This window comes from Propithecus coquereli, unplaced genomic scaffold, assembly GCF_000956105.1.
Source record: "Propithecus coquereli isolate 6110/MARCELLA unplaced genomic scaffold, Pcoq_1.0 Scaffold48, whole genome shotgun sequence".
Lineage (NCBI taxonomy): Eukaryota > Metazoa > Chordata > Mammalia > Primates > Indriidae > Propithecus > Propithecus coquereli.
This window is the reverse complement of record NW_012150618.1, coordinates 1,273,604-1,285,490: the sequence shown is the minus strand read 5'-3', so window position 1 is coordinate 1,285,490 and position 11,887 is coordinate 1,273,604. Positions and strand designations below refer to the sequence as shown.

The 11,887-nt window shown below is 43.6% G+C and overlaps 1 protein-coding gene across 1 annotated transcript in view; it reads right to left on the bottom strand.

The window, feature by feature from the left end:
- The window catches only part of LRP11 (low density lipoprotein receptor-related protein 11), a 38,282-nt gene that overhangs the window by 19,456 nt on the left and 6,939 nt on the right, over positions 1-11,887 (bottom strand). Inside the window, exons 2-3 of the mRNA XM_012655549.1 lie at positions 11,324-11,481; positions 2,444-2,585 (exon numbers count right to left, since the gene is read on the bottom strand). Of these exons, the coding sequence (XP_012511003.1) occupies positions 2,444-2,585; positions 11,324-11,481 (300 nt within the window). The remainder of the gene's footprint in view (positions 1-2,443; positions 2,586-11,323; positions 11,482-11,887) is intronic.

Below are 11,887 nucleotides of genomic sequence, written 5' to 3'. Positions count from 1 at the left end.
GGGGTGATCCTATTTGGAGACTGCTGAGTTAGATCATATAGGAAGTGCTTGCTGGCTTGCTATTTGAATAGATTACTTTTTCTAAACATGCAAAGAAGTTCAAAATGTCAACATATTCAAAATTGAACCAAGTTATTATCAAGCAGGAATCCCCGCTTGTCTGGTTACCCTAGAAGGTGCCACCCTAGGTTACCCTAACAGCTGGGTTCTTGATCGTAAGATCAATACATATAACAGAGGGGATAGAAATACCTCTCTACCCCACCTGTTTTTCAATGTCTCCCTGTGGTATTTTATTAACTTCAATTCACAGCATGTTATTTCAATATAACCAGTAAGTGATTCCAGATAGCACTTAGTACAACACTGATTCTTTTTTATTTTCTATATAAAGTTACACACACAAGACCTCTACCAAAGTGGTTATTCAGTAATCAAAAGTGATCCATACCGCTCTCTGCCATTTCAAATACATTTTATTAACCTCTTGGAAAGGGGCCATTTAAGCTGGCAATTTACCTTTGGAGCCCAGGAAGCTGGCCTGAGTAAATAAACCAGGGCAAACGAGTAGTTGGCGAGGCGTTAGCCCTTCCTCCCTCCCAGGCACCCAGGCTGCGCAAAAGCAATCCTTTTCTAATTTCTGTGGGGATGAAAAGGTATCTGTGTTTTCTGCCCGCGAGCACTTTCCTCCCAGAGTCAGCACTTGACTCAATCCCTGCCTAGGGGAGCCCCTTACCCAGGGGAGAGCCCTCTGGGTGCACAGTCCTATTCCCCGCCCTCCGACCGTGGTCCTGGGAACACATGCTGTGAATAACTGGGTGACTCTCCTGTGCAGCTGCAGTGACTCGATTTGGCTGCTCGCTGGTGCAGGAGTGGGCGGGAGCTGGGTGTCCGGCTCTTCCATGTGCAGCTACCCCTCCTTCCTCACAGTAAACCTAAACCTTGGCTGGACAGGGAGTCGTCAGCCAAACATATTTCTAATGCTACTTATGTAAATCATCAATTTTGCCAAGTCCTTAGAATTCTATAATCTTTAACTCCTTGTAAACCTTCATTTCCAATATGCATACTGAGCTCTGTTTTTGGTGGAAGACTAGAGCCTCTCGTATTCCAATTCTTTTATCCTCACTCTTCAAACTGCTGGCTTAATTAGCATCCAGATACTGAATAGTGAATACTGACCATTCAAAAATGTCAGAGACTTGTGGGTTTACTAGAGCTATGGCCAGTGATTGCAAAGCTTTGTGACACTGCAAGCTACAGGAGGACAAGGACCATCCCCACCGAGTGTACCACTCATCCCCTGTGCCTAGCAAGGTTCCTGCACACCGCAGATGCTAAGAAAATCTCTGCTGACTGAGCGAACCACATCTCAGCACCTCTCCAGAATGAATTGTGAGGGCGTTTCTCTTTGTAACGCCACAATATCTTCAGCGCTGCCAAGTTCCACGTAATGGCTATTTTTAAAAACTGGATGAGCCAACCTTAGAAATGCAGATGTTTGGGAAAGCAAGAAACATAGATGAATGAAACAAGTTTCACACTGTGCAACAGAATGTAAGAACCATCACATATATTTAAAATTATGAGTATATCTATGCATCTGTGTAAATGTCATGAAAATTTTTAAGTAGTGCTTTTAAATTGACATGTGTACTTTGCACATTTTAATTTGTTTTATTTATTTATTTATTTGTAGAGATGGGGGTCTCGCTATTGCCCAAGCGGGGTCTTGAACTCCTGGCCTCAAGCGATCCTCTTGCCTCGGCCTCCCAAAGTTATAGGATCATAGGTGAGAGCCACCACAACTGGCCAAAAATCTACTCTTACAGCAATTTTGAAATAGACAATACATTATCATTAACTATAGTCACCATGCTGTGCAATAGATCACCAGAACCTATTCCTCCTGCCTCCCTAAAACTCTGTACCCTTGGACCAACATCTCCCCTTTCCCCTTCCATGCCCCCACTGCTAGTAACCACCTTTCTACTCTCTACTTCTGTGAGTTCGACTGTTTGAACTGTAGTCCTTAGCTGCACTCTTTGAACACACGTATCAAACAGACCATCAATCTTTAAACAAAATCTCCTCCTGGGAAAGCCAGATGATTGTCTTTTATGAGGGCAAGTCCCAGAAAGACGGACTGTCCACAGGGCCCAGCAGCCCACACAGTCTATTCTCATCCCCTGGGGGCTCCCTCCACCCCACACAGCCGTGCCAACTTAACCCCAAATACAATGGAACCTGTTTTTGTTATTATCTTATTATTAAAGACTCTCTCATTCAACAACACCCAAAAAGAAAACAGAAGAGCCCGTAGTGTGCAAAGCTGGAATATAAAACGCCAATCCAACACCACCCTGCCAGGATAGGGTGACCTAGGGTGGCACCTAGGGTTCCAGCCGGCTGCTGAGAACACGTGGGAAGGAATTTCTCTTACCTCCCGTGGAGTAAGCTGTAGTAAGCACCGTCACCGACACGTTGTCAGAGCTTCTCTGCCCGGCAGTGTCGGTCACGGTCAGCTGGAAGGTGTACGTTCCTTCCTGCAGGTGGGACAGCTTCAGGGTCCCTGATTGAGGAACCTGACACACAGATGACGACACATCATGTTTAGTGAGCAGATACCAGCATGGAGTCCAACACCACCCTGAACTGACATTTGTGTCCTTGGAGCAGTCCCAGGACCTGCCTCTCCACTCTGCTCTGCGGCTGCTCAACGCTAAATCACACCTATTTTGGCAGGTTGGCCCCACCCTGAATTCACTACTTCCAACAGCCCTCCACCCAACTCCACACTTAGTACCTAGTCCTTTCCTTCCCAGCAGGTGGCCTCACCGACTTCAAGGAGAAAATTCACCACCCGCCTACTCCTGGGAACAAACCTGTACCACCATCACTTCCTTCGGCAGCCCTAAGGGAGGAGCTGTCCCTCCCACATCCCCAACCAACCCCCTCCTTCTAGCCCTGAGCCTTTCTCTCTGCAACTTTTAGAACACTGACTCATCAATTCATTTCTCTTTCGAATGGCTCTGCTATTGCTATGCTCAAGCTTCTCTAGTCCTAAAAAACAAATTAACAAAACAACAAATAAAAAATTCTCGAAGCGCCAAGGTCTCTCCAGCCAAGCTGACTTCCTTTCCATCTCCACCTAACTTCCTGAAGTGGGTGGGGCAGCCCCACCACTCCCCTGACACTGTGTGGGCAAAACTCACTCATTGACCTGGCAAAAGTCACCTCCTTGTCAAAGACCAACAATACTTATTTGTCTTTTATAAAAAGGATTTTTTAACTGGACCTCTTACTGCATCTAGCAACGTTGGCCACTCCAGTCTTCTTAGAAACTCCCTGCTTCTGTGGCCTCCCTTTCTGAGTTCCCCCAACCACTCTTTGTCTTTGCAGATGCCCTCATGGCCTTCATTTCTGCTCACTCCCTACCCCGGGCCTCCCTCCTCAACCTCTGCTGTCCTCACGACATTTGCAGGCAGCTTCCTGACCATGGCAAGAGCAACAGTTTCCAAGGCCCAATTCTGTGGTGTGATTTTGAGAGTCATTCCTGGACATAGCCTTAAGATTGTTTCTTCAGCTCTCCTAATGATTCTGTGAACAGTTTAATATCCTATTGTTTTTTTTTTAAAAAAAAATCCCTTTCTGCTTAAATGAACTAGTCTGGATATTGTTCTCTGCAGGGGAATGCTGACCATTATACATTCTATTACACTGATGCATTAATGGGCTTTTGAAATTACAGAGGGTGGCACTATTACAACAATTATCTGCTTGCTTTTATTTATGAAATCCTAGAATTTAGACTCACCTTGGCTTAGAGGATTTGTCAGTACTACATATACTCACCAGCAGAATGCTTTATAATCATTCAGAGGCAATATAATGAGATACAGTGGTTGTCATATTTTACACTGCTTAATCATTACCCGGAGCTCTTGTTAAAGCATGGATTTCAGGGCCTTAGTCTCAGAGTCTGAGTCAGTGGGATCTGGGCCTCTACACTTGCCAAGCCCACTCAGGTGATCCACTGATCACACTGGAAGGAACACTGCTGACGTGGTAAGGCAACAGGCACTGGCATCCAACAGACCTGGGTTTGAATGCTAGCCCTACCACGTACCAGCTGTGTGACTGTGTAAAAGTCACTTACCCTCTCTAAGCCTCAGTGTTTTCATCTGTAAAATGTAAGTAATAATAGCACCCACCTTACGAGGATCAGCTGAGACAACTCATTAAAAAGAGCTTAACACAGGGCCCAGCCCATAGTAAGTGCTCAAATATATCCACTATCTCCTTTGTCTCCACCGGTTGGCTCTCATCTCAAGTTAACACTGCCCAGTTAATTTTTATAGACAGGGCAATGAAACCTCAGTAAAGTGACTTTCATTTGCTTAGACAGTGACAGAATTGAGGCCTCCAGTTATTAATATAGTAAAATCTCCATTGGCCTACAAGCTGTCCATCACTCTCCCTGCAAAAGCTTTAGGCTGGCAAGCTGGCAAAGACAGACACCTGTCCTTGGCTGTTTATTTCAAAGAGATATTAAGCAGCGTTCCCTGCCATGCTGTTTTATCACCTCCAGTGCAACTACACTGGGAGGGTACTAAACAAGGTCACTTACGTGAGTGCTAAAATACTGAGGGTAACAGAGAGAGAGACAGAGATACTGACAGTGAGATGACTTCAAAAGGCCTAGCGTGGGCAATTGATCCTAGAAGTCAGAACACACTGAGATGAAAGTGGCAGTCATTCTGAGAGCCATGGGGAAGATCGGAGAGTCAGGTAAGTAAGACTTAAAATGAGACAGGAACTGTGGTCTGCGACCTCAGGGTTGTATGTGGCACCTCCTTTCTTTCATATCTCAAATTCAATCCCTCAGGAAATCCCACTGTCTCTACCTTAAAACCACATCCAGAATTTGACCACTTCTCACCAGTCCATGGTTACCACCCTGCTCTGAGCCCACCCTGTCTGGGTCACTGCGATGGCCAAGAGACCCAAGCCCTGGTGGGATCAGGGCCTGGTGCCCCCTTTCTTCTGGAAACCCTCCCTCCCACCTCCATCCACAGTGAGGGGAGGGTCCATTATGACCTCTCCTTGTGGCCACAGGGGCGCCGGGGCTGAACCAAGGCACAAGTCTTAAAGCATGGGGCTGCCTAAGTGGCCGTGGCAGCCTCTGACTCTTTCTCACTGGCTCAGAATCAGGCAGGCCTTGCTGGGTGGTGGCAGTGCAGTAGGCTATACTGTCATTTACTGCCGCCTGGGATTTACGAACACAGGGGAACATGGTTGCAAACAATGAACGTACTGGAATGTGTCGTCATGAGGCCTTGCAGCCTCAGTCGAGTGAGGTGCTTTGACAGAGCAGCTCTGTCCCAGCTGGTCTGCCTGAAGACAGACAGGAAGCCCTTGGACTGCAGGCGGCAACCACAGGGACGTGAGTGGAGGGGGAGACTGCAGGCCTCATTCAGAGCAGGCAAGGCGTGTGTGACAGATGGATGCTGAGTCATGACCAGCTTCTGTGCGTGGCAATCAGAGTGGAGCAGAGAGGAAGTTAACACAGATTTAAAAAAAGACCAAGAAAGCCCTGGGGCTGGGGGCTGGCGGGGCCATGCACAGGGAGACCGATGTCCCACCTGGGGCCTGTGCCAGGAGAGTGAGACACTGGGCTTCTGGGCATCAAAACACCGCATGCCAGTGTCGAACCAAAACTCCGCAGGCCTGGGGGCCACTGGGAAGCCTCTTCCCAACACTGGGGTGGGCAGGACAGAGCGTCCCTGGGCAAGGGGCCAATCCCTCCACCTGGACTTCGCAAGCTGCCCCTCCTGCCTGCCCGGGTACTTCCTCCCTGACACAGGAAACACTGGATCCAGATACAGACCATAATAATCACCTTCAGCCTCCTGAGTCCACTCAAATTTAGACCTATTCAGATTAAATATCCCTTCCCCATCTCTTCTTATTCATTTAGCTAACAAAAACTGACTTATCTCAAAATTGGATATTTGGAATACATAGAACTGTAAGATGGATGCTTTCCCTTCAAGGGCCCGGCTGATCCTTCTAGACATTTTCACATATTAATACGACATTGGAGAGAGGATTTAAAGGATTTCACAAATGTGTTCCAAGTTTTAGGATAAAACAATGTAAATACATATGCATGTACACACAACATACTTAATTTGTAACTTGGAGAGAGACATGATTTACATTTAATAAAACAAGGAGTTTCTAATTGCTGCCTGAGATCTCTGTTCAGCAGTCACAGAGCCTTTGGTGGTTGGCCTCTGGCTAAATCGCTGCATGACCCAGCCTGCTTTTCTGACTCTACCCTGTCTCCCTAGCTAGGAATTCAGGGGCTAGGAATACATGTTTGAGCTTTACATACATACACATACACACACACACACACACACACACACACACACACACACAGAGTAATATACACATACACACTTACCACTGTATACACCTAATTGTAAAATAAGTAATGCTTATCTATTTTAAAAAAATATGTACAGCAGGTAAGCCAGGGTGCGAGTGGTTTTGATTTAATAATGAAATTATTGGTGTAAACAATATCCATCCTTTAGTAAGATTCCTTATGTGTGGTATTCTGTAATCACTGCTACAGACTGACTGTGTGCCCCCAAAATTCCTATGTTGAAACCTAATCCCCAACGTGATGGTGCTTCGAGGTGGGGCCTTTGGGAGGTGCTTAGGTCAGGAGGGTGGTATGCTCATGAATAAGATTAGTGCTCTTATAAAGGAGCCCCCAGAGAGCTGCCTTGCCCCTTCTGCTATGGGAGGATACAGTGAGAAGACCGCTGTTTACAAACTAGAAAGTGGGTCCTCAGCCGGGCGAGGTATCTTATACCTGTAATCCTAGCAATTTGGGGGGCCAAGATGGGAGAATTACTTGAGGCCTGGAGTTTGAGAGCAGCCTGAGCAAGAGCAAGACCCTGTCTCTACTAAAAATGGAAAATATTAGCCAGGCATGGTGGCTCACGCTTGTAGTCCCAGCTACTGAGGAGGCTGAGGCAGGAGGATCCTTGAGCCCAGGAGTTAGAGGTTGCTGTGAGCTATGATGATGCCACTGCACTCTAGCCTGGATGACAGAGTGAGACTCTGTCTCAAAACAAAAAAAAAAAGAAAGAAAAAAGAAAGTGGGTCCTCACCAGACACCAAATCTGACTGCATGTTGATTTTGGACTTCTCAGCATCCAGAACCATGGGAAATAAACTTCTGTTGTTTATAAGCCACACAATTACAGTATTTTGTTAGAGAAGTCTGAATGGACTAACACAATCATTTAATTAAATAATTTTAAACATCTTTTGAATGTAAATCAATCCACTGATTTATGAATTCCAAATCTCCCTGAACATCCTTGTAACTCTGAATCATATTCCTAAATGTCATATTTTACAATCTGACTTCAGATTCGAAGGTATTATGTTTAATAATCATGAAAGTCAGTGTCATTTAATGGGCTGCCTGAAAAATGTGTCTTTTTGCACTTAAGAATATATTATAGATTAATATTCAGTCAAATGGATATAGAATACCCTGTTCAAGGGCGGGAAATATTTAACTTTAAGATCTAGTGGGCAGCCGCTTGGTTCTGACCCATCATTCCTTCTTTCTTCATAAATGAAGAAGATAAGTCAGGAAATGAGCTTTCCTTTACGCTTAGTCCATGTAAAGTGCCTGGTACAGTACTGGACACACACTAGCTGCTTAAAAAAAGTTAGCTATTAATTTTATCATAATTATTTATCATAATTATCCTTTTAGGGTGAGAACCTCATTGATTTTTGTTGTTGTTTTTTAAATACTTGACTGGGTCACTTGGATGTGAAAGGATAGGTTCTAGAACCTGGTCTTAAATTATGGCAAGACAAAGCAAGGGATGACTTCTGTACCCCAGAACAGAGAGGGGTGAAGAGCCTGTGCAGATGGTGGAGACGGGAGACAAGCCAGGAGAGACGGGGCTCAAGAAGGGGATGGGGTGGGTGCCCAGGGGAAAGCCCCGCCAGCAGGGGAGTCTGGGGTGGTGGGGACAGTCAAGGGGCTTAAGAACAAAGGAATCTAACACAAGGACTTAACTCAATTGCTTTGCCATGTGGGGTTGTGACTTCATGAAGGGGCTGCCCTTCCTCCATTCCCAACACCCTTCAAGGTCAGCCCGTTTTGCAGCCTCAAGGAGGAACACATTCACATGCCAAGTCAGCTGGATACCATCCTCAGGAAAAAGGTGATTGGAGCAGTCAGAAATTTTAGGGTGTGAAATCAGGCTGCTCAAGTTAAAGCAATCAGAGGGGTGGCCTCTGAGGGCGGTTAAGTACGGTTAAAGGAAGATTCTCAAAATGGTAAAACCATGACTCTCACACAAATATAACATGAGCATGTCTCAAAGATTTTATTTAACTCATTAAGTAAAGAGGGAACCAACAAGGTGTTCAACTGATTCAAAGGAGAATCTAAAACTAGACATATGAATGACAAAAAGAAGTTGCAAGTGGTTGCAAAACTGAAACGGGTTTGCTAGTCAGTACTGAAATGGAATTATTAATAGATTGGTTAGTATCTATGGTACCAAAGTGCCATGTTTGAAATCCTCTTTTCTCTGATGTGAAAATCCATTGCATGTACATACAAAAGAATTTATTTGAATTTCTATGGACAAGAATCATTTGATTACTATCAGTTATCTACAACTTATAAATGCTAACCCCAGAGGATCCACTAGCCAACCCCCAGCATTCCACTGAAAGGTATTCAGTAATCTTTCACCCATTTCAAAGTCTTCCACGATTTTTCCTGACAATCTTAACCCACAAAATGGGAATGAGCCTACATGTGATGTTGTTTTGAGGATTACAGATATGTCTACACTGCCTGGCACTCAGTGGGTGCTCAATCAATGGTGGCTATTACTATGATGAAGTCATAGCAGGATGAGTTTACTCTTGGGGACATTCAAGAATGTACACCATTATAAGAGAGTCACAATTTGGAAGCAGATGGCTCCCCCTTTGTTACTTAGATGATGGCTTCATAACTTTAGGTTTATCTGCCATTGCTATTGTATACGTGGTTGGGGATGTGTTCTCGAGTTTTCTCTTGATGGCATAGCACTCAGTCCTAAAAGTATATAAGAAATACCTAATTTTATCAAATGCTTTTTCTGTGTCTATTGGGATGATCATATGGTTTTTGTCCTTCATTCTGTTAATGCGATGTATTACATTTGTAATTTGTATTGAACCATCCTTGCATCCCTAGGATAAATTTCACTTATCATGGTGAATGATCTTTCTAATATGCTGCTGGATTCAGTTTGCTAGTATTTGTTGGGCAGAGAAATATCTACTTTTTTCACTCCTTTATAAATGTCTTCAGTACATTAAATGTTGAATCATCACCATTATTTTTATTCAGCACTCATATATCCAATTCATCGGTTACAAAATAAGGCTTTTAGTAGTAAGTATGAAAAACTAGATGATGATAGAGGCAAATTTGCAGCTGCTTGAACAGATATATCCCAGAGGTGCCAATTAATAGTCAGTGTCCATTCCAAGGGAGCTCTCTAGTGGTATGATCAGTGGTTATCCATACATCTTTCCTGATCAACAACCTTAATGCTCAAAATTTCAGTTGAGATATATTACTCAATTCTGCAGCTGACACAAAGCATAAAAGGATAATAAACATGATGGATGACACTCAAAGTTCAAAATTATTTCTGTTGTAGGTGAAAACCAAAAGCTAAGATGTAAGAAGGATAAATAGAAGGTCCTGCACTCAGGTTCAATAAATCAATTACACAAACACAGGATGGAGAGGCCATGACAACAGCAGTTAATGTAGAAAGATGAAGCAGGTTGCAGGCAATCTTGCTAATGGAACACTCAGCATGAACCTATTGTGTGATGTAGCTACTAAAATAGTTAATGTAAATTAAGCTCATTAACAGAAGAGGCAATGTCTGGATCACAGGAGGTATTGGCTGTGTCTGGAAGAACCACAGCTTAAATATGGGGTTCAATTAGGCGTATCAGATTTTTAGAAGGACATGAATAAATTAATCCAAAAAAATCCAGACAAGGCTGGATGGTGGTCGGTGTGAAAATCAATTCATATGAGGAACATCTGAAGAACTGACGGTGTTGAGTTCTGAAAAGAATATAGCAAATGGTCATGTTCATTTTTTCAAAGACTTCAAAGGCTTTCACACAGCATACAAAGACGTGTTCCATGTTTTGCCAAGGGGAGGACCTGGCATCAACACACAGAAGTAACAGGGAGGCACATCTTGTTTGCCTAATAATTAGAGCTGATTAACCATGTCATAGGACATGATGTGAAACAGTGAGTTTTTGTCCTTGGAAAAGTCAGGCAGAGAGCAGATGGCCCCTGGAAGGGATGATGTAGAAGGGGCTCTTGCCTGGATGAGAGGCTAGGTAAGATGTTGAATAAGGGTCCAGGCCAATTCTAAGACTATATGATCAGTGACTAAAATCAGTGTACTTAAATTGGAGTTGAGGGACTAGTTGATTATTGTTTTTGTTCCACTAGAGTATAAATCAGTGCTTCCCGACCTCACCCTTTCTCCACCTCCTCTAACTGAAGTGGTTTGGATGAAGTCTGTCTAAGCAGGGAATGCTCCGAACTAGAAAGGGTCCTGACAGGGCTAATAAAGAGCCACTTGTCTCAAAACTCAAGATCCCCTTGGTGTAGGCAGCCACTGGACCAGTGGCTCATTTCCACCTGCAGCAATCCACACCCAGACAAGCCTGGCCAAGAACAATGGGGAGTGCCTGGCCAGGACTTCTCATGTCCCTCCCCTCAGGCCTGACTGCCAGGGAGGATGTTTACTTTCTGGGTCATGTAAAGCATGTGTTCATTCTATTGTTATTTTCCCGTTTAGACCCCTTATATTTCAAATTTTCTACCAGCATCTTGAGCTAAGAAAAAGAAGAAATAAAACTTTAAAAAAGTAATCTGAGTCATTAAAACAAAGCACGAGTCTTTTTTCTTGAAGTGTTTTTGTACTCTGGAGAAGTCAACAAACAGCAGCAAGAAGAAGGGTAAGCTTCAAAACAAATGATCAAGATCACTGTTCACTTAGTAGGAACGTAAATTTATGGAACAAACCATTTTGGACAATCAATTTTATACTTTCTCTCTTTTATACCTCTTCTGCTAGGTTGCAGACATTTGGGGAACATTAAGTGGCAGGATATTATGAAAGAGCACTTCACCGAAATACCTGTTTTCATTAACAATGACAATATGCATTACCTTCATGTCCACTGATGGGTCACCCTGCAGCAGCGCCCACTCATACTGGACAATGGCATGGTCATCTGTGCTCTCGCGGCCATCCAAAACCACCCCGTCTGTGGGCAGATGCAAAACCACATCCTGCCCGGCCTTGCTAAGTGGAGGCTCATCCTCTTCTAAGAAAGAAAATAAATAATTCATAAGAGAGATGATTCCTTATTTTTTCTAATTTATGAAGAGAGGTATCTTGTTAGCTGAATAGATATGGTTCAGTAAAGAACTGCTAAGAGAATGTATATTAACTGGAAACTAATTTTCTACTGATTTTCATTGTGTCTTCTTTACATAACAATAAAATAGCAATATATTATGAATATGGAATTTAGCTATAATACATGCAGAAGAGGGGTGTGGAGTGTCAGCTGGTAGCAGTAGCTATGACAAAGTCCTGAGTACAAGACAGTGTACTAGGGCCCATTAATGTGTAAATCTGGAGAAGTAGTTTTATTCCCTAGAGATTTTTTCCACTTAATTTAAAAAGTACTTAAGTTCAAAGTTCTATTAAATGAATTTACCAAAAAA